Source organism: Anastrepha obliqua, chromosome 3 (genome assembly GCF_027943255.1).
Source record: "Anastrepha obliqua isolate idAnaObli1 chromosome 3, idAnaObli1_1.0, whole genome shotgun sequence".
Taxonomy (NCBI): domain Eukaryota; kingdom Metazoa; phylum Arthropoda; class Insecta; order Diptera; family Tephritidae; genus Anastrepha; species Anastrepha obliqua.
Genome location: NC_072894.1, coordinates 24,861,825 through 24,885,494, shown reverse-complemented (window position 1 = coordinate 24,885,494; position 23,670 = coordinate 24,861,825). Strand labels below are relative to the sequence as shown.

The window sequence follows — 23,670 nt, the reverse complement described above, 5'->3', positions numbered from 1 at the left end:
TTTGTTTTTGTTTTATTTAATTTTACTTACATACATATGTATTTACAAATCACGCTGTAGTGTTTCAAATTATTTAGCATATCAATTTGTGCCATATTAAAGTCATAAAAAAATTTAAAGTTGCAATGTGAGCAGCCACAAACTGCATTATTGATAATTCCAATATCTGAGTTTCCTCTTTAAATATGTATTATATCAGTTTATATAAGCAATTATTTACTTTAAGTTATTTAATTAAACAAAATTCTGTTTTTCCATTTCTCATAGTGGTTCATCTTTATATTTAATTCATTTGCTTAATTCTAAATATCATAAATTAAACTGGCAATGGAAGAAAATGGAGTTGAAAATGATCATAAATAGTTTCAAATAAATAGGAGTTGCGAGTGTGTATATATGTATATGTGCGTGTTTGTGTGAACACAAACACAATTGCCTACATCACCGAATCGAAGAATAATTTGTGCAGCAACAAGGAATTCTAAAGTTAATCTAAAGCACTTGCACTTGCATTCATTCGTATATGTAGCATCCCCATGCGTGCGATCGATCAAATCTACTACTTGGCACAGTATTTTCGTTATTCCTCGCCAGCAAGGCGGCAATTGTAATGATTAGACATAGATTTACGAATAGAATAAATAAGCTTACGAACTAATTTTAGGCGCATGGAATATCAAAGTCGTTGTTGTTATGGGCAATATGTTGTTGTGGCGTCCGCACTTCCTACAAAGCTTTACGCTTTCTAGCACATTTCAAAAATAAGCCGCCAAAAACTCATGTTCCCCTTGTAGTAAGATTTCAGTCCAATCCATTTCGGGGTCTACATTTTCATCTTTCATGTTACTAATCCCTTCTTTATGCTCCAATCTACCACAACGGCATTGGACGATGCCTGGCAAGGTAATTAGGCAAGCTGTTGCTATTTGGCGCAGGACATCCTAAAACAAAGTGTAGAGAAAACATTATATTAATTACTCATTATTTTTTTCAAATAATTCTGCTCCAAACATACTGCAAACGGAACATGTCTGCTCATCGGTGCCATCACCACAGCCATCTCTACCCGAGCACACAATCGCAGTCGAACGGCAACGCCCATTACTGCAACGATGCGGGCAATATGCATCCTCGTTTTCCAACAGACCACCGGCATTTAGCAGACGCAGGAAGAATGTCGGCATTGAACGCGACCCGCATAAATGTGGTGGCTCATCACTGCCATCTTGGCAAGAAATGATCGCATTACAGTACTCATATTCGGGCAGGCATTCGCCGCTCTTGCAACGGAAAGTATGTGGCGGACATTCGCCTGCCTTCAAGGAGTTGCAGCCAATTTCATCTTCACCATGGGGGCATTGTTTGCGTCCATCGCACCTCGCGGCGCGTGAGATACAACGACCACTGCGCTCACATTGGAAGGCTTCTTGTGGGCAAGTTTGATTCGAACGCGCATTGAATGTGCACTCCTCGTCAGAGTCATCATTGCAGTCTGGTCTGCCATCGCATACAAAGAACCACGATATACAGACGCCACTTGAACGACACTATATAAAAATTATTTGGATTAGAAGTCTATAAGAAAAGTCACCTACAGGGAAAAGTTTGAAAAGTTACCTGGAAAGTTCCGGGTGCACAACCCGTTCTCTGTGCGCTGCATTGCACTTCGCTTGCTGGTTCGGCTAAAGCACAATCGCATACTCCGCGCGCATTACAGATAGCATTAGGATCGGCCAATTGGCATTGTCTGTCGTTCATACAGGCAAGACCGAGCGAAATGGCTTCCGTTCCCAATTCAACACGTTTACGTATTTCTGCGGAAAATAAAGTTGTTTGAATAACTGTATTCTAAATTATGTGTTTGCACTCACCTGTAAGTGGTTTAGTTGTTAGTGCATTTTCTGCACCAGGCAACTCCTTTATCGGTGACGGTTCCGATGTTGCTTCACTTTCTGGCGATGTTTCAGTCATTAGTGGTTTAAGCGTTGTAGCAATCGGCGCAGCGGGTTCCATCAACGTCACACGACTTGCCAAGCCCAACATAGTCTGCGTTGTAATTTCAACGATATCATCAGGAGTGGCTGTGGCCTCCTCAGGTCGAGCTTTTTGAACTTCCTCTACAGAAGCTGCCTTTTCTGCGAGTTCAATGGCTGGAAGAGTGGTTGTCTCCAATACCAAACTGTCCGATTCTAATTCTTGTGGTAGTATATCATCGATGGATGTCAAATCGAATGGTAGCTCGTCAGGCGAGAGAGTGTAATCCGTTTCTTCCATTCTATTTCCATTAGTATTCTTATCTTCTGGCGACTGAGCCGAATTTGTAGTATGTTCTGCTTCATTTTGCGCTTCGATATTGTTGTGAGAATGTTCGCTCAAGTCTTCAGCTTCAGGGTAAAATGTTATAAATTTATCTTTATCGTGCGCTTCCGTAGTCTGCGTCTGTTCCTGTCCAGCTAATTTTTCCTCGACAATATTAGTATCCGCTGCGATCAAATCTGATACATGCTGCTCAGGGATCTCCAACTTGGCGTCAACAGTTTCTTTTTCATTGATATTCACATCTTCTTTCGAGCGAATGCCTTCCACTTCTGTAACGAACTCCAATGGTGTGACTGTAGTCACATCCTCAGACATCAGATCACTCAAAATGTCAGCGAAAGACTCTTGCTCTTCAAATAATTCATTATGCATATCCGTATCAGCATTGGGTTGATCGCCGTTGTTGTCCAGCACATCAATGTGTTCTTGCATCGATTGTTGTCCAGTGCCTACATCAGGTAAAGATGCTATGGGGTCTTTATCGTCATTTTCGTTGAGCGAAAATTCCACTGAAGTTTCTGATATATTTGCAGCTTCTTCAGTTGAATGAATAGAATTATCTACTTCAATAGTATCGATTTGTTCATTGTGGCTTGATTGCTCAGTATGACCGTCTTGCTCAAACGGCTCGATATTGTTACTATGTTCAAATTTATCTGTGTTTTCAATGGATTTGTGATCCTCAACTGTACTTTCCTGCATAATTGGCCTTGAATTTCCAGCTATTGCATCAGCAATCTCGTGGGTCTGATCAATTGATCCATCATTTTCAATCGCAGTTAAGAGTTCATTTGTACTGTTCAATTCCAACGGAGCCCCATAAGCGGGAGTATCTTTTTCACTGTCCTGTGAAATTGCATTATTCAACTCTTGCTCAGTGTGCATCCCTTCTTCAGCTTTGTTCACTTCAGAATTGTCTTCATTTTTAACCTCAGACTCAGCAATGCCTTCTTCGCCCAAAGCATACCGTTCCGTTTTGCTTTCAGAAATTTGGTTATCATTTTCGTTTACTTCTTCAATGTTAGGAATCGCTGTTGCACTTTCGGTTTGCTCATCAGTTTCTTGGAACATTGGCGTTTCTGTAGTTGCTATTGCTTCTTCAATAACCGCCTCTTCCTCCACTACCTGATCTTCTACGTGGTCCTTAATACTTGGCTCTTCTTCGTCATTGTCATATGCCAATGTTTCATCAGTTTGAGCAACTATTTCCTCAGGCGCATTTGGAGTATTCAAGAGATCTGAGTATTCTGCGATATGCTGTTGTGCATTGGCTTGGGGTGCGATTGTCTCTTGGTCGGCAGCAAGTATTTGCCCATGCGATAGTTCTTCATTGTCAGCAAGCTGGTATATTAGTTCACTGGCCGCCACATCGCTATCAGCCGCAGCAATTTCCTCTGTCACCACAGCTCCAAACGAACCGGCATCGTCTTCGTCGGTTATCTGTTGTCCCTCGGTAACTAGTTCATTCTCCGCTCGGTTATTGTCAGTCTGTTCTACTAAACTTTCCCCATTAGTTTGTGTGTCTAAATGTATATCAGCAACTACGTTATCATTTGTTGGCAGCTTAGTTTCGTCTACGATTAGCTCTTCTCCACTTGATTGCGGCTTCACGGCTTCAGGTGTAATAACATTATCCGGCTGCGGTTCTTGTGCAATTCCTTCTGTTGTTGCTAGTTTATCAAGCGCAACGAATTTGTTTTGTTGGTAATCGTCATTGCTGCTCTGAATATTGTTGCTGTGTTCTTGTTCTTCAAAGGCTGCCTCTGAGTTTACATTGATTGCGGTTAAGTCATTATCGGTTGTAACGCTTTCAATTTCTACCTTTTTAGCTTCTTCTGTTGTATCGCCCGAAGTACTTTCTTCCGCCTGTGGCTGTTGTGACTGTTGTGACTGTTCATCTGTCTCACTTTCATTTTCATGTAGCTCTACAACTTTGTTTTCTTCCAACTGTTGTTGACTGATTTTCGCTTCATTCTGGTTTTCATGAGCATCAAATGACTGCGCTTGAGGCCACACATCGAGTTCTGACGTCGCTGAGGCAACTACTGGTGATTTGGCAGATTCTTGCGCCCAATTAGGTAAGTCAGTTGCAGAGAAACTTTCACCAATGTCGGTCGATTCAGTATTTTCCGCATTAAATTCCTCCTGAGCTGTTTCATAATCAAATTTCATGGTATCGTCAACCATGTCCCCACCAAAATCGGCCGCATTTTCTTCTTGCTCAACATCTTCGTACATTTCCATTTCGGGGTGGAAGTCTAGATATTGGTTTTCTGAAGACAATGAATTTAGCGCTTCCGTAGCATCATGGGGCTGTGTTGGGTCCACTGGCAACTCATCGGCGTTATGTTGGTTTTGCTCGTGCTGTTGTGAATCCTCCAAAAGACCGCTCTCCCCTTGGAACTGCAGCTGTGGTGCTGCCTCTGATTTTGAATCATTTTCACTGCTTTCTGGCTCATAACGGTCTTTCTTCGGCAGGGTAGTTGCTTCATTATGCTCCGTTGCTTCATTATGCTCTGGTTCTTCTTCGGTAATGTGTTCCTCCAAAACATTTGGTTGTGTTACTTCTTCTGATATATGACTCGCTTCGACAATTGGTTTCTCATTCTTCGTCTCGGTGTTTTGCTCTGACTTTTCATTACCTGCCACTTCGTCATTTTCCACTTCCAGATTAGTAACCTGCTGTATTTCACCTTCTTTAGGAGCCTCCACCACTCTTTTTATTTCGCTACTTTGAGATTCCTCCTGTACAGCAGGCGTTGTTTCGCTATTTTCTTTTTCTTCAGCAATGGTTTGTTCATCAACCACCGGAATTTTTTGTATTTCAATTTCGCCTGAAGGATGTTCTTCCGTAACATGTTGAACATCTCCGATAGTAACTGGTTGCATTTCATTTTCGTTCGAAGGATGTTCTTCTACAACCTGTTCTGCTTCATTATGCTGTTCATCTTCTATAGCAACTGGAAGTGGTTCCATTTTATGTTGGTCCACAGGATATGAAGCAATGTCACCATCATAATGAGCTGTATCATCAACATTTGTATCGTCAAAAACATTTTGAATTTCATTAGCCGCTTGTTGCGCTCCATCTTCTACGTGAGGTGCTTCTTTATCCGACTGTGGTTCTGCAATATTTAATTGTTCGTGTTCTTCTAACGCATGGTCTATGTGCTCTTCTAAGTGTTCTTCTATATGCTCTTGGTTACCTTGTATTTGTGTTTGGTATTCGGTAGTAGTACTTTGTTGCTGTTGTTTTTCCTCTTCTACTCGTTGCTGTTGTTGATTTGCCTCTTCACCATCATATTCATCATCTATCTTATAAGGATAATCATCAGCGATAGTGGTTGTCTCTTGTGGTAGTACTTCGTCGGCCGCCACCGCTTGTGGTCCCTCATCCGCTGCTGCTGGTGTTAGTAAGTATTGTGAAGTAGTTGAAGGCAATTCCATATCAGCGTCTGAATTGGCTGGAGATTCGGCTATTTCTTCGGAAGTCAGTTGTTCCTCAACACTATCATATCGACTTGGTTCAGCGGGAGGAAGAATTGGTGCTGCTGCTGCTGCGGTAGTTGAGGGGCTAGAAGCGGTGGTAATGATTGGTGTTGTGCTGCTGGCTGGACTGGTTGTGGGTGATGCAGTCGAGACTGGCGCCTCCGTTGGCGCTGCCACATTACCCTCCACACAAAAGCCACCTACAAGTTTGGTGGGCGAAGTGCATTGGCAACGGCCAAAAAGATTTGGTATTAGAAAATCGCAATGCGAACGTGTGTCAAACATTTGGCAGTGAGCATGACTGTAGCAGACGGCACCAGGAAGAGCCGCTAAAAGTAAAACAAGAAAATAATATGTAACAAAGATTGTTTGTCATTTGTTTTAAATTTGATTTTATATACACGTGGGTACTTTCGATGAAGTAAAATTAAACTAATGATTCCTGCGAATAAGCTCCAGACTTATTTTTTTTTTTCAAATGCTGGACAGCAAGAGAGACTGATTTCTTGAGTGAAAAGTGAGTAAAATTAAAGTATAAAATATCTTTTGGAACAGCTGCTCAGTAAACTTCGAATAATCCACTCGAACGCAACTGCTTGAACGAATTGTTAAAATCAAATTTCGAAATCAACCAGCTATGTCCAATAATATTTAGAGGTCGAATTTTGCATTTTATTGCATCTTATCCAACTCTCGAAACCCTATAAAACTTTATGATGTGGTATTATATGAAGGTGGGAAAGCTTCATGTTATTGAAGCAACGAACCAAACTTCACATATCGAGCCAGCTATAGATTGATTTGATTAAAGAAAAGTACTGATTACATGTACAGTTTTTAATCTGTATGCTAGCCATTCTCTCAGGCGAATCATCGGTGTAATATCCTAGCATCGGTACAACGAACAGCGGCAGCTCTGAGAGTTGTGTCTGCCTACCAGACAATATCAGGGCCAGCTGTTCAAGTGATAAGTTCATTATCGATAGATCTACTAACGAGAGGATGAAAGAAAGAGTTGGCAAACTTACAGCGCGCGAAATAAAGGACGAAACGATAAAGTTAAGGCAAGACCGCTGGAGAAACGAAATGCTAACATCCCACATGCATACACGGTGATACAGTCGAAGATGGTGCTGAAGACACCTCTTTCCAATGCATGCGCTGGGAACAAGAACGTCGAACGTTGGAAAATATAGTAGGTTATATAACCACTGAAAATGTAATCGACAAGATGATAAGCAGCGAGAAAAAGGGGGAAATCATTAGCGATTCCGCTGAAAAATTCTCCGGATGAAAAAGCGAGACCGGGACGCAGACACTCAAGTATAGACCCTGTAATGACGAAGATGGAACGCCACTCTGAAGTAATGCGAAAGCGGTTCCAGGGCAACGCGAAGAGTTTTTTAGTATCCGAACATAAACTTGCTGCGACGGCAGCTTTGATGATGCAGTCGCCATTTTAAGCGTTTTCATCCGCAAAAAAAAAAAAAAAATTGTCTGGAGATCACAACTAACCCGAGTCTTCTTTGAACAACCAGCCCTTTACTTTCCATGACTCATAGCCCCATTATTTTATTTGTTATTTATAGTTACAACAAAGAAAAGCTTGTGTTGCACCTGCATAAAAATGCCTGCTATACAAGTACATTTGCCTACAGTGACTCAGAGTTATAATGGACCAGTATCAAATGATATACTTGTAGTTTGTCATAGTTCAAATTTGATTAAACCTGATATTTATTTTAAAAACTGCATTTGTTATACATTAGTTATCATTAATAGATACATTTAATAAAAAAAATATTTTTAGAACAAAACATAACACTTCAGACTCAAAGTTGTAGCGAAACAAAATTTACAAGGCGAATCTATTAAAGGTGATGCTTTCCATTTTAATTCAACCGGGCTATTCGGGTCATGTTCTTCGATTTCGATGTAACTCAAATATGTTGCTCTCTGGTCAAAATAATGAGACACGTATTTTTTTGTTCGCCCGAAAAAATTTTTTTTCAAGCTTTATCGGCAATTTTGTTTTTCGGCTCAAAATCGATTTTTTTTAATAATATAAGAAAAATTTTTTTTAAATGCTCATAACTTAGTCAAAAATGAACCGATTTTAATAATTTTGGGTTCAAAATGATCGTCATTACTCACACGAGCGATTTCATGTAGAAACAGTTGCGAAAAGGTAGTTGAAAATTTTTTATTTTGCAAAAAACAAAAAGTACGAAACAGATTTTTTACTCAAAAATTCATTACTCAAAAACAACTCATTTTAGCTACTAGGCATTCAGCTCAATTAAAGTTTGAGATGTCCTTTTGATTTGGAAAAAGTTATAAAAAAAATACACTTTTTGAAATATTGAATTTCGAAAAAATTTCATTTTTTTTTCTTTTTTGATAAATAAAAAATTTTCAACTACTCTTTTGCAATTGTTTCTACATGAAGTCGCTCGTGTAAGTAATTACGATCATTTTGAACCCAGAATTATTAAAATCGGTTCATTTTTGACTAAGTTATGGGCATTTAAAAAAAATTCTTTCTTATATAATTAAAAAAAATCGAGTTTGAGCCGAAAAACAAAATTGGCGATAACTCTTGAAAAAAAATTTTTTCGGGCGAACAAAAAAATAAGTGTCTCATTATTTTGACCAGAGAGTAACATATTTGAGTTACATCGAAATCGAAGAACATGACCCGAATAGCCCGGTTGAATTGAAATGGAAAGCATCAGGTGTTGTTGGTAAATCAGTTGAGTTGTTTTTTTTTTCGCCGTGTTCATGTGGCTGTCAGCTCAGAATGAAACGAGGCGAATTTATTATTTGTTTTCTAGTTTCTCAATACTTTGCTTTGACAATCAATCGTGCACAACAGTGTTGTTGGTCTAGTGCCACCACCTTTCATGAATGAGCCTTGGAAATTCATGAAAAAATTATAATTATGATAAAGTCAATATTATATTTAGTTAAGTGTTCTTATTGTTCTATGACAGGTCTCAATCGGGTTGGCATCGACTCCACAAACTTTTGATGGAATGGTACCGGGACTTTGCGCCACTTGTCTTTTGAAACTGCCATTAACTCTGTTCTCTTATATATGCGTGGATTTTCATAGTATTTGCCCCAAATAACTCTAAGGCCCCAGTGATTATGGGGGCATTTTAATCACATTAGGTGAATTGCAGAGAAACCAAGTGTGCACAACGTGAGCTTTATGCTTTCGATCTCATCTTGATAAAAAATAAAATCATCCCATATTCCATGTTTTTCTTAGCACTTTTCTGTATATTCGTTTTTAGAAGAATTAAAGAATACATTTTATTCATCTTACGCTCGATGATATGAAGATTACCTGGTCCAGTAGCAAATATTGCACCCCATACCATTAGTACGCCTAAACCATACTTAATGATCGTACGAAAACTTTTCTCTTTAAGTACCTCATTACGTTTTCGCCAAAAATATGACTGTCCATCTGAGCGAAAAATATGAAATTTCCTTCTATCTGTAAATAAAACTCTTTTCCATGAATGAAAAATCTTTGTTTGTAAAGTTTTTGCCAACTTCCCTACGCTTTCGGAGGTTTATCTTGCTCACAAAATATTTGTTCCTTGCAACTCGCCCTAGATAATTATGTTTTCTGATCAAGTTTCTTGCCATTTAAGGGTTAGCTTACTTGTATGTGGATTTTTTTTTAATAATTTGTATTATAGTATACACCGTTCGCCCGGCTAAAACATTATTTTGTGACGAATTATTTTCAAAACCAACGAATTTTGAATTGTTTAATGATATAAGCAATGCTCGATTAATAAATTCAGTGATGCTTCCTACAGATTTACACGATTTCGACAGTCTAATTGTCGTCTCTCTGCTCAACCGATGCTCTTTACTGCGAGTAGGATAATAACATCATCGACATTTGGCGCTGCAACTCTGTATGAGCTTTGACCTGCCGTACAAATTGTCTCCATTTGCCCCGAACCTTGATTGATTCCTTCCATTTGTTGACCTTGAGTTTCCCCATGTCGTCATCTAGTTCGTCAATCCATTTTGATCTTGATCTCTGGCTTTCGTTGCAAATGTTTTAGCATGAATTATTTTTCGTTGAGCTCTCGTGCGGTCCATTCTCATGGTATGGCCTATCCATCTTTGTTTTTGTGCTTTGGTGAACCTCAGAATATTTTCCCCTCTAATAAATTGGTCCAGTTCATGGTTACATCTTATACGCCACTCGCCGTTGTCTTTGACTGCACCCAAGATTAGCCTCAACATTTTTCTCTCGAATACTTGGAGTTTGTTTTTGTCTTTTTCACTTATTGTTGAAGACACCGATGAGTAGCAAAGAAGTGGTCGGACTATAGGTCGAAGTTTTGCTGTATCGATTTAAAAAGTTTAATAAGTGAGTAGAATGCTCTTTATGCTGCTTGTATTCTCTCGTCGATTGTTATACTCATTGTGTTGAAGCCGCCTAGCTTAAAGCCTAAATACGTGAAAGTTTCCACCGCTTCAAATTCATATGCCCCAATTTCTATTACGTATTAGGTACCAAATTATGTTTTCTGGACATCCACATATATTTTTTTTTGTTTTTCCTCCTTAATTCTCAATCTAATTGTACTGGTTGCTTTTCAATATAACAAAAAGTATTTCATAATGCATTAACGTTTTGCTGCTTTTTTCCTCGTCCAAGTGTGCTCATTCCTTGGGCAACCATACCAACCTAACCTAACCTAACGTTTTGCTGATTATCGCAAAATCATCCGCGTACGCGTATATTTGTGTTTTTCTGTTAAGTATATTCCCAGTTTGGTTTTCATCTGTTACTTCGTCTATTGCGAAGCAAAGTCAAGTGTTAAAAATGGTTGAGGAAAACGTGACGCCTTGCATAAGTCCGGTCTGTATTTCAAAAGCCTCAGATAAATTGTCTTGTACCAAACCTCTCGATTCGGTATTGCGCCAGCGGAGTCATTATTACCAGGCGTGTAAATTTTATGGGGATTTCACATTGCTCAATTATTACAGGTTTATTCATTCTGTTAATGCTTGCTTAAAATCAATGAATGTGGTTGATATTGTGTTGGTTGTACTTTTCCATAGACTATCTTAGGCAGAATATCTGATCTGTCGTCGCTTTTTCGGCATAACTGCAATAATATGTCTTTTGTTGACGAAGTTTGCTGGTAATTTATATGTTGTGTTGAGAAGCGATATTTCGCAGTGGTTTTTAAACTTTGTTTGGTCGCCTTATTGGTCGCCGGATTGGTATTAAAGTACCGTGACCCATTCATCTTTGCATCATTTCATCTTTCCATATCAGCGTCATCAGGTGATGTAATTTTTTCATAAATACCGCACTTTCATTTTTCAAGGATAATAACTTAACTAACAGAAATCAATTTTCAAGCGAATTCAAACTACAAATTAAGTTGGTAGCAGTTTAAGCAGAGAATAAGCCAAAATATATGTATAGGGTACTCCATTATTAAGCTTTAAGCACATATTTTTAGTAAGTCAAGTTTCATGTTTTTTAAATATTATAAAATTTTACATTTTCTGTCTCACTACTTATGCATACCTAAATATTACTTTGTAAATCCGAAATTCTTTTAGTTAAATATATTTTGATTATTTTAATATTATGTTATAAATTTATAACTCCATACTGTTCCATTATAATTTTGAACCACTGTATCCGCATATGTTCGTTAATTCACTGTTAACTTGTACGTATGAACGCACGAATATATACAAATGCAAGCTCGACTGCTTATAGATGCTCCCCGAGTGCAGCAATGTGGCATCTTGGAATGCAGCATTGTAGCACACCAGAGCAACAATGCAGCCATATGTGGCAAGTCAGTGCGCACATTTACTCGATTGTGGTGACCCACTTTGTGCGCCTCGTAACCACATACTACATACATCCTCGTACATCACTCGTACATTAAACTAACAGATCCAACAACCAGTCAACCCAAACAACCTGTTTTCACCGGCAATTCAAGCGCATCGCTCAATAAATTTCTTACCGCTTTACTACAAATGTTGTTTTTAGTTTGGACCTGATGTTATTAATATTATTATTATTGTTGTGGTTAATGTTATTGGTACAATGTAGTAAGTTCAAATGCGGCGAGACGACGACAACCGCGGGCAGCAACACTAGCTGAGACAACGAACAAAAAAAAGCCAGCATCAACATCAGCAACAGCAACGGCAAAAACGAATCAAAGCAAAGCCGGTGACTAGGGCAACTGTTTTGCTGACAGTGAATGGCAGCGGATGGCGTGCGAGTATATCGAATGGCAAATGGTGGAGCACTCGCCACACTTTGGTTTTAGTTGCTGTTTTTGCACTTTTTGTTACTGTGGTTGTAGTCGCCTCCCGGCAATATAGCTATTTTTCACGTCAACGAACCCTGCAAAATCAACGACGCGTCGCCAACTAAACGTCGGCTGAGATGCAGACGTGCATGATTGGCACGTCCCCGCAGTTAGCTGCGTGTCTGAACGAACGACTGCTGCACGTCTGAAGCTTCGATTGGCACGATCAATTGTCGTCATTTTTGTGGCGTTCCATACTAGGGAGCTATTCTATATTACCAATTACTTAATGGAAATAGGTATTGCACATACATACATTCGTGTGTATGTGGCTCGTAGAGAAATATTAATATGAAAGGAACCTGACGTTTGATGTTATTGAAGCATTTTGGAAAAAGGTTTTTTCTACTGTCAACGTATGAATTCTGAAAGCTACTTCATTTAGTAGTTTTGGGGTCTGCCAATATTAGGCATAGCCCTCGGAGGAAACTTTGATTAGGTTCACAGAGTGTGAAATTACAAAGCCGAATACGGAAGCCACAAAAAAAACGCTTTTTGCGCTTTACAGCCGTGCCCCAGAGAGGCACGTAGTTTAATAAATAATCGATTTTAGAATCGTCTACTGCAGAATCGGTTTCAGCGCCAGTTAGGAATCAGTTCCGCTTCTTATAGACACAAAGTGGCACATTTGGCTTGATCAAAAAGTTCTTAGAAAATATTCAGAAAATTCAAAATACAAAGTTATTCCTCAAAAGTGTTATTATCGCCTTCCAAGCATTCCCAACAACTACAACGCACTTATGCCAGCTCTCGAAACATTTCTGCAACTCTATTGGTACAGCCATCCCCGTTATGGCTTTTTGACTCGATCAAACAGAAAAATCGAAGGGAGCCATACACGGTGAATTCGATAGCTGTTGGATGGTATTCGTTTCGCACTTGGTAAACAATTTACGGATAATGATTGCATTGTGCGATGGTACGTTATTATGGTCAAAATCCACGCGTTGTTTTCCCACAAGTATTTTCTTTTGGCGAATTGCTTAACGTAAACATCTCATAACGACCAAATAAAATCATAGTCCTTACTGTTTGACCTTCGGGAAAGAATTCATGGTGTACTATACTATGTGGTATTCTTGGTTGTAGTTCTTTCGGAGCTCTCCACTCACTCGCCTGTTGTCTGGACATACTTATAAACATACGTATTGCCTCCAGTAATGATGTGTTTGATCAATGTTAGGTGGGATGCAGCCTTCGAAATCATGTCCTTGGAGACGTCAATGCGGTTCTGAGCGTCAACCAGCTCTCTGGTGGTTAATTTGACTTGCTGTTATTGATCAACTTTTCATTCACTTTATTGATGCTTTGATTAGTTTTCGATACCGACGGCCTGCCACTGTACTCGTCACCTTCGATGGACTCACGATTTTTTCTGAAGCATTCATGCCTCTCGTAAACGACTGTTTTCTGTAGCGCATCAATATCGAAACTGTTTCCCAACGTTTCTCAGTTTTTCCAAGCAATGCATCCATTTTTAACGCAAAATTTAAAACTCGTGGTTGCAAATTCAAATCCCTTTTTACAACTGTAAAAAATCGAAAACCCGTGCAGAGGTAAATTTACTCAAGTCGGCGTAACTTTTACAAATGTCGAGCAAGGGCGCGATAAAATAACAAAATAGAAAAACCAGAACCCAAATCAGCCGACTTAGAGTGTTACGTGGCGGTTGTTCCGGAAACGTTTTGATCACCCACGAAAAAGCTGATCAAAATGAGTAAAATAACCTCGTTCGTCTAGTAGCATATCCAAAATGTTTGGAGAGAAGAATAATTATTTTTTGATTAGCACTTTTTAGGACGTCGCTATGTAAAATTGTGTGATTTGGCCTTAAGACTTTATTATATTTACATTTATGAACTCCTGCAAATGACATGTATGAAGCTACTTGTGCATGTATGCCATTCCAAACACCTTTTACGTGTTTTTGGAAAATGCAAATACAACATGAAAATATATATTTGAAAAACAGAAATGTTTGTAGTGGTTCTGTATCAAAGCAAACAGCAAGAAAACATAACGGCGCACACCATCTCAATGAGTGCACGATTTTCGCAATACACGAGATGGTAAAAAATGGTAGCGATGGTGAAATAGTGCCCAAGTATATGCAAACTCGTTCACACAAACTTCACGTAAATGTTCTTACAGACAAAAGTTAGTAAGCCAATTCACTTGTGCTCTTGATACCGCCAAATTAAAAATAAAATAAATATCAAATGAAAAGGTTGGTATGTATGCCTTTGCCTTGGGTCGTAAAAGGAATGCATTGTGGCCTACAAATCAATCTGATTTGAGAATGGGCATTCACAAGCCATGGGGGCATTTTAAAAAGGAGCGAGATTGCATAAGTTACGTTGTAAGCAAAAGAAGAGTACACACAAGCGCTTAATATGTACAAAATAAATATGTCAACGAAATGGTAAAGAGTGATCGTCTTGCTCTAAAATGGGCATAAACAATACAAGGGTAACGATCTTGTGCCGGACGAGGCTAAGAATGGGGTTATGATTGTGTAATATTCATAGGCGCGAAATACTAAAAGGACCCACCAGAAGCCACTCCGCGCAACCAAACCTCAATATACCATATACAAGTACATACATACAGATACATTTACTTATATTTAGTAGGAGTCGAATCCACGTTATTCTTTCTAGCAAACATTATTGAAGTCACTCATTCGTAACAGGTATTTGACCGACATCGCCAGCTGCTATACTCTCCATTTTCCTTTTATTGCCATGCAATTTCTTTCTACCAACAGTTTCAATGATAATATTAACACATTAGGACACCGCAAGAACTCGTACCGGAAGCGTGCTGGTGCTGCATTATATTTACTCACACAATTTTAGCTATGAAGGAGCAATTCATACATACTTACACATATGCACTTACATACATGCATATTTTCTGCCTTAATGATAAATTCATAGTAAGTCCAACACTGATTGCTATTGCCATTAGTGTTTTTATTGCGTTCGCGATTATGATTGTGATTGCGGGAAATGCGTGCAAGTATGTTGCAACAATTCTCATTGCCACATTTGTAATATAGCCGCAGCGATATGCAGTATCGTAGTCGTGCAATAAACACGTAAATGTGCATATGTATGAGATTGAATGTGCAATCGTACATGCAGAAGCTGCTTTGTTGCACATTGCATATTCCATAGCCCAGTAAGAAAAATTTGAGCAAGCGACACGAAATTGTAGCGCACAATTAACGATATTTTGGCAAATACAAAATAGTTTGGACACAATATTTTTTTTTTTTTGTAATTTGTCAGATTTAAGCATATTTTTTCAGTAAGTACAAGGTGGCGCAAAATTAATCCCCCTATCGGAAGATTTGTAATTTTTGCAAATTAATCATATTTGGCATTTGTGAACTAGACTGCTGTAGTATACAAACAGGCAAGAAATGGTCAAAGTGAAGAGTTTCATCACTCAAAATATTTGTTTTTTATTTAGTGCAAAAGTTATTCAAAACCCAAATTGATGATTAATTTTGGGCCACCTTGTTCAAGGGAAAGCGCGCTCAACCAAGCAAAACATTTCAAATACCTTTACCAGCCTAGACAGACGGTAGCGTTAATCGGGATTAACGACTTAATTCTGAACTATCTCAGGAATTAAGTGCAACTAATGCAGATTGACAACTAGGCTTAGTTCTTATGCTTCAAGCGGGTTAGAGACTTTTTCGATGACAACATTGCCGAAAAATGACAGTTAATATCTATTGTGAATGATAAATAATGAAACGTTAACAAGGAAGAACAAGTAAGAGTGAAAACAATCATTGCACCATTAAAATTTTGGAACAATATGATGAGCACAAGAGGGGTAAGTATTTTATACCATTTTCTTTTTATTATATTTTTAAGTTTAAAAGTGCGTTTTGCCAATTTCAGATCCCAAACAGAAAGAAACGATCAACCTGGACGGAGAGAGGGGAGCAGACGCTCGCAGCCAATCGGGGAGAATGCGCAAATCATATGCGGAGGGCAAAAAGAAATACCCACACATACAATAACATTGCTGTCGAAATGACAGGCAAATACAGCGCAGTGGAGATCAATATAAAAATAAAGAGCTTAATGAAGAAATAAAAGCGCATTTTTTAGCTAACTCTTTTCACCCGTTAATTAAATTCCAAATTGTTGCAGAGAAGAGAAAGGCAAAATAGGGTATCAAGCGGAAGTCCTTCAACTTGGAGGCACATTTCTGCTGTGCACCGCGCATTGCGGCGAAGTTCGAATTTCATTCGCATGCAATTTGCATGTTCGAAATTTCATTAATCGTTCTGATATTGTGAATGTTGATCAGAATTAACTGCGCCGGTAATCCCGATTAACGCCACCATCTGTAGGTTGCTAGACCGATACTTTGCCGATTATATTCGACTACGCTCGCAACTGCTCCAGATGGGTGTGTCTCTTGAAACAGAATGCCGATTACGTTTGGACGTCAAAGAAATGTCTCACCACAAGTGATTCTGTATATTACGAGTAAAAGCTGATATTGGCTTTTATGTTTTAGGTAACTCTTATTGAAAATTTCTGATAAATATTTTCGTACAACCATTCAGCCCTCAAATATCCTATTTAAAGGGACTTTCTGGACTTTTCTTACAAATACCATAGTCAAAATTTTAAGTGTCAATTTTGACTATTTTTAAGAAAAGTCCAGAAAGTACTTTTAAATAGGATATTTGAGTGCTAAACTGTTATACGAAAATATTTATTTTTATATTTAACGAAAAGTTTGGTTCCACCGTAGCCGAGTAAGTTGTACGTGACTACCATTCGGGAGTGCTAATAACAGGAAAGTTTTTTTTCTATTAGCGGTCGCCCCCCGACAGGCAATGAGAAACCTCCGAGTGTATTTCTGCCATGAAAAAGCTCCTCATGAAAACCATTAGCCGTTCGAAGTCAACTTAAAACTGTATGACGGGAATAATGTCATTTATTTGACTAGCAAAAGTAAGTTTCGAATCAAATATTACACCCAAAACTTAAATTTCACTTACACGTGACACTTAAGTGGTTATTATTATTCATTTAGAAAAGAGAAAGAGCGCAACATAATGCAACAGTGTGGAGGCTGTCGTCTTTCCTACAGGAATAACGCAAAGCAAATACAGTCATTGTTACACACATCTATACATACCCACATAAGCATCAAAATACCTATAGGTATTAGTAAATACATGCATGTGAACATAACTGAGCTCTTTCACGCACTCACGCACGTGCTTCTTCTGACACAGATTCAATTTCGTTTTCCGGTCGTTTGCGCATGCGAGATCAATGTTAACTGAAATGTAATGTAAATTTCTACATACAACAGGAAAAAGCCATTAAATTTAAATAAGTAAAAGGGGAAAATTAAAAAAAAAAACACATCTACCAAAAAGGCACACATAATTTATTGCTGACAATTTTTGTAGATCATACGAGCAAAGCTGGTACATTAGGCAACCGCGAGCAGACATTTCGGCGCAATGTGCGAAGGTAGGTAATTCACACGAGAATGTAAGCCACAACTCAGCTGATCGACAAATCGCTCAGACGCCGCTGAATGAGGACAAAAGCGATAACAACAGTAAAAGCCGACAACAACGATAGTACCATAATAGCAGCCTACCAGCTCGATGATTTGCTGCTGTTGCTCATCAACGACAGGTTACAAAGTCGCAAACGTGTATGTACATATGTAAGTATGTACGTATGTATGTGCATGCAGTCGATGCGTGTAGTGGCATAGCATGCATTTCCTAACTTGGCCTGGCTTAGCCTAACTTGATGCACAACCGTAATGCCAATAGCTGCAGCAACTTGTTGCCACATGTTCGTGCAGCGGTCTTTGAAATGACAATGTGTTGCATGTTCGCGTATGGATTTGCAATGCCACATTTACCGGCAGCAATGACTCTCAATGGCCGGTTATTAATTCGATATAATTGGAATGACGTACAGAATGTCGATGCAGCAGGAGGCGATTTAAATGCATACAAATGAGTATAGACATAAATATGTGAATGTATGTATGTATTTACGCTTGTTCGCTGACATTTCTGCGCACCACCGTTCAATAATTTACACACTTTACAGTTGGATCTTTTTTCATGTGCATGTAGAGAGCAGCGTAAGTGTGTGACTATATTATATATCTACTAATAAAGGGTCTTTCGAAAGTGACGCCGCGATGTTAATAGTGAATAATTCCTAGACGGTACCGTTTTTATGTCATCTTTGATATTATTCAAGTAGACAGACATACAAATTTATACGAGAGAATTACGCGTTCGAATTGTTGAAACTTATGATGAAAATTGTTGATCTTTAAGAAGAATTCATTGTAAAATGCATAATTTTTTTGGTGGAAGTAATCGTCCGAATGAGTCGACAATTCAAAGGTTGGTAAAAAATTCTAAGAAACTGGTTCTGTTGAGAATAGATGAACGACTGGCAGACCAAAAACCGGACATTCTGTTGAGAATATTGCTGCTGTTGGGCAAAGTGTTGCTGAACAACCTTCAACATCGTTATCTCGACGTGCTCAACAATTAAAAAATCATGAATTGACTGTTTGACAGATTTAACCTTTACATGGACGTGCTCATATATATATATATATATATAATTGGCGCGTACACCCTGTTTGGGTGTTTGGCCGAGCTCTTCCTCCTATTTGTGGTGTGCGTCTTGATGTTGTGCCACAAATGGAGGGGCGCCTACAGTTTCATGCCGACTCCGAACGGCAGATATTTTTATGAGGAGCTTTTTCATGGCAGAAACACACTCGCAGGTTGGTTGCCTGCCGATGGGCGACCGCTATTAGAAAATTTTTCTTAATTTTGGTGTTTAACCGAGATTCGAACGTACGTTCTTTCTGTGAATTGCGAATGGTAGTCACGCACCAACCCATTCGGCTACGGCGGACGTGCTCATGGCGGGCATTTAATTGTTAAGAACCGTATTTTCAATGAAACTAGTGAGACCTGATATAATCTAAATTTTTACATGTTTTATTTTAAAACAACTTCTAGGAGCGTCTTGCGAAAGAAACTTTGTAATGTGTATGGGCATTTCCGTTATCTCGAATGTGACCAACCTATACATTCAAACTGGAAAACCTTAATTAAAAAAATTTTTGGTTTTGGTTTTGTTTTTTTGTTTTTGAAAATAATAGACTTAAATAGTCCCATAATTGATGCTGAAGATTTTGGGCAATATTTCGTTTTCAAGATAATTACAAAAATCCGGGACAAAAAAAGGAGTGGCCAACAAATGAAATGCCAATATTCACCAACCTGAGGCAATATTACATTGTGACTAATTTTAGAATATTATGCATTGATGTCTCTTAAAAATGATGATGGTTAATGCCCCCAAAAATTATTTACACTTTTAACTTGTAACACTTTAACTTTACACTTGTCCCACGGACATGTCTCATCATTATTGTTATGTTCATTTTGTTGCTCTTCTTCCGAAATTATATATAAACAAGCTTAATAAAAATCAACAGAAATATTCAGAGTATTTATTTTCACTTAATAGCTCACTTAATAGCTCGCACAGTTTGAATAAAGTATTAAATAGTATTTAAAAAAAAATATGCGAGTAAACGCTGTCCCCAGGGTTAAGTGGGTTAGCCTGCTTGCGGTATGATAGGGGTGGTTTCTAGGGGTTAGGGCTGTGTGTGACTCGGTACCCAAAGGTTAGATAGTGTAGGGGTGTGGTGAGTTAGCACACTTATGGTGTGAGACAAAATTTTAAGAAAAATAAGACTCAATTCAAGAAAATTAGTAATCGACTATATCATGTCTATGTTATCTCAATCGATTTTCAGGTGTAGGAAAATTTAGAAACATGAAAATTTCAAAATGCGATATCTCAGCGAAAAAAAAAATGATATTTGAGCAAACTCAACGCCATTTGAAAAAAAAAGGTTTGTATTTAAAGATTCCATCCTTTAATTTTGGTGAAAGAAAACATCTGCAAGGCTACATAACCTCAAATATGGGCAAAAACGGTGTTTTTTGCACTTTTAGGTTAGGATATCTGTTCCCGAAGTTCGTAAAGCACTAGCGGCATCATCGGTTCTTATTTCTTTCGAAATTAGGATGGAACTGCCTTTACGGTTAACGGTGTGCGAGGCAGTAAATTAAATTCATTTTTTTTTTTTAATTTTCATGCTACTAAAAATTTGCATTTCTTCCATTGTGATTCAGATTTAATTTGTTTTCATTAAAAAAAATAGTTTTTTAGTGTTAAATTTTTTTAGAGCATTGAGAGGATTTTATACAAATTATCCTGGTAGCGCGCCTGATGAGCCAAACTCTTCTGGCCAGATTTTTTCAACTTGGGATGTGAATTTAACATATTTCCCTTATAGCTAACGACTTGAGCTTTCAGCTGGCTTCGTAAAATTTAATTTTCTATCGATATATGGATAGAACCTTTCAAAAAAAGACAAAAAAGCGCAGAAAACCCGGTGTCCAACGGAGGGTTAAAGCGCTGCACGATTATCTAGGGAGGTCGCTACGAGAGAGTATAGAAAATTTAAACAAATTTGCTATTTGCGCTAATGTGTACAGGATGATTCTTTTTAGCTCGATACGGACGAAACGATTGCTAAAAATAATGGTTGTATCAATTTGCGTGGCTTTTTCGTAGCAGAAATGATATTTGGCTATTTTTCCATTGACTGCCGAGGAACAGACATTAAAAGAGAACAAGTTGCCTGCCTCTTGATATTTCATGCACCCTCGACCACTAAAGAATAAGGTTGTAACTACTTTCAGCTTTGAATTTCTATAAATTTCTATCAACCAAGTTACTAGCCAAATACAAACCCTTTCTTATCACTACTCCAACGGAATATGTTGTAGTGAAAGGCCACCACCAGCACAGTGAATATGCACAACCTGTCTAAGCGTTCACTATGTTGTTGTTGTTATTGTTGTTGTTGTGCGCTAACACAATTGACTGTCATTTGATATTAAAAGAGGCTGGCCGTAAATGCCACAGTCCAATATGCTGCTGTTAATGCTTCCACTATTGCAGTTGTTGGTTTAACTGTTGTCACTTGCAACAGGGAGAAAGCTTATCAAATCGCATGAAAAAAGAGAAATGCATAACGCTAAGCAACGTCGAACACGATTGTATTTTTCATTAATAGCGGCAGTAGTAAAAATAAGAACAGCTGGAATGATAGCAACAGGTCACATGTGTACTAAAAGCCAAGCCATGCAACAAAAAACAGGAAAAGCCATCGATTTATATTTGGCCAAGATGGAAAAAATCAGCAAAGCAATAGCTCGCTTATTACCAGGAAGTTTTGTATTCCTAAAATAACCGCATTTTGGTATTGGCTGCATTGCCCAACCAGCATAAGCTGGCGCCAATTATGGTAATCACCTTGTGGCAATCGCGCATCTCTTCCTTCTAATATTGGTCATTTGGCTTCTCGATATAGCAATGAAAAGTTGGTTTGCCTGCGAATTACTCGCAACTCCATTAATCGCCAACTGTCAGCGATCACTGCATGCCTACACATACATATGCGGGTATATGAGCATACGTATAAATATATTTGTGCATACCACTCCTAAAAATCTATTTCCAGTAAAAAAAAATCCACTTCAATTAAATGCGACTTCAACACCATTACCGTGTTGCCTGGCATTTGAAATCTTGTAGCATTCATTTTGCTTTTCTGCTTTCCCGTGTGTCTCTATTTCTTGTTAGCGTGTAGTTTCTTCCACGCCAATTGTTGCTGTTATCGGATGACAGTCAACTGGTGTAATGGCACCAACTTCCACTTTCTACTTGTGGCAATTACTGATTTTGCATTTTCTCTATGTTGCTATTGTTGCTGGTGCTGCTGAAGTAGTAATTGCTGTTGCTTTTGAAGTTTTAATTCTCGACAGTTAACTTAGTGAATGAAGTGACTACTGACTACAGTCTATTCATGTGATTTATGCCATTGATTGGTGCGATTATTGTGTGATGGAACACATTTTCCATGTGTTCGGTTAAAAGTGGTTTACTTTTTAAATAAAGTGCATCAAAAGAAGAATGAGTGGATAGGTTTTGGTGCGAAATTTGGAAATGGTTTGCTCAAATGTAAGCAGAAATTATTTATATTTTTTTTTTTTTGTTTTATAATTTCCACAGCTTTATTTTGGTTTTACTATAGGTGCGCAACTAAGTTCCCGCTGTTTGTCAATAGATGCCGCCATCAGTGTGTGCTTGTCGATTGTAACATAACCTAATCGTCATAAATCAAGCTTAGACATATGGCAAACAAACTGCTTCGACACATTAGTGATTTTGTTTTGGTATCATATACTTTTGGTTTTGTGAAAATGTCTGATTTTGTGCCGAATAATCGTCATTTGCGGGAAGTGTTGATTTCCCTCCTTCGTTCGAAAAAAACGGGGGCTGAAGCGCATCGGGAGCTACAAAAAGTTTATGGAGATGCTGCTTTAAGTGAAACAACGTGCTGAAATTGGTTCCGTCGCTTCAAAGACAGTGATTTTAATATTGACGACCGTCCGCTTAAAGGAAGGTCAAAAACCTTCAAAGACGCTGAATTGGAGACATTGCTCAATGAGGATACGTGTCAAACGCAAGAAAAGCTTGCCTCAGTATTAGGAGTTACCCGCCAATCCATTTCCAAGCGATTGCATGCTTTGGGAATGATTCAGAAACAGGAAACTTGGGTTCCTTATGAGTTAAAACCAAGGAATGTTAAAATTCGTTTTTTCGCCTGTGAACAACTGCTCATCGCATCGTGACAGGTGATGAAAAATGGATTCATTACGGCAAAGAAAAGAAAGTCATGGGGACTGCTTGGTCATGTTTCTACGTCGTCGTTTCTGCCGAATATTCACGCTGCGTAGGTTATGCTATGTATTTGGTGGGACCAAGTTGGTGTTATTTATTATGAACTGTTAAACCAAGCAAAACCATCACTGGGGATCGGTATCGACTTCAATTGATGCGATTGAGCCGAGCACTGCGCGAGAAGCGGCCGCAATACGCGAGGAGGCATGAAAAAGTGATTACACAGCATGACAACGCTCGACCTCACGTTGCCAAGCCCGTTAAATCCTACCAGGAAACACTGAAATGGGAAATCCTACCCCACCCGCCATATTCTCCAGATATTGAGCCGTCCGATTATCACCTGTTCCGATCGGTGGTACATGATCTAGCTGACCAGCAGTTCCATTCATAGGAAGACATCAGAAAATGGCTTGATCCGTGGATAGCCTCAAAAGATGGGAAAAAGTAGTAGCCAGCGATGGGAAATACTTTCAATGATTCACTTGTAAGAATTTTTTCAGAATAAAGTTGTATGTTCATCAAAAAAAAAAACAGCGAGTTAGTTAGTTAGTCATTTATTTTTTATTGAATAAAAAAGTTACTCAAAAAAAAAATTGGATGATTAATTT

The 23,670-nt window shown here is 38.5% G+C and overlaps 1 protein-coding gene across 2 annotated transcripts in view; it reads right to left on the bottom strand.

Annotated features, from left to right (window-relative positions):
• Window positions 1-609: 609 nt before the first annotated feature.
• The window catches only part of LOC129241506 (uncharacterized), an 87,227-nt gene continuing 64,166 nt past the window's right edge, over window positions 610-23,670 (bottom strand). The window contains exons 1-5 of one of the 2 annotated variants that reach the window (XM_054877871.1): window positions 11,841-11,866; window positions 1,872-6,137; window positions 1,618-1,814; window positions 1,016-1,547; window positions 610-941 (exon numbers count right to left, since the gene is read on the bottom strand). In XM_054877871.1, coding sequence (XP_054733846.1) covers window positions 871-941; window positions 1,016-1,547; window positions 1,618-1,814; window positions 1,872-6,093 — 5,022 coding nt within the window. In that variant the 5' untranslated portion in view covers window positions 6,094-6,137; window positions 11,841-11,866 and the 3' untranslated portion in view covers window positions 610-870. Of the gene's footprint in view, window positions 942-1,015; window positions 1,548-1,617; window positions 1,815-1,871; window positions 6,138-11,840; window positions 11,867-23,670 lie in introns of those variants that run through there. The other variant, XM_054877870.1, reaches the window with a different exon arrangement.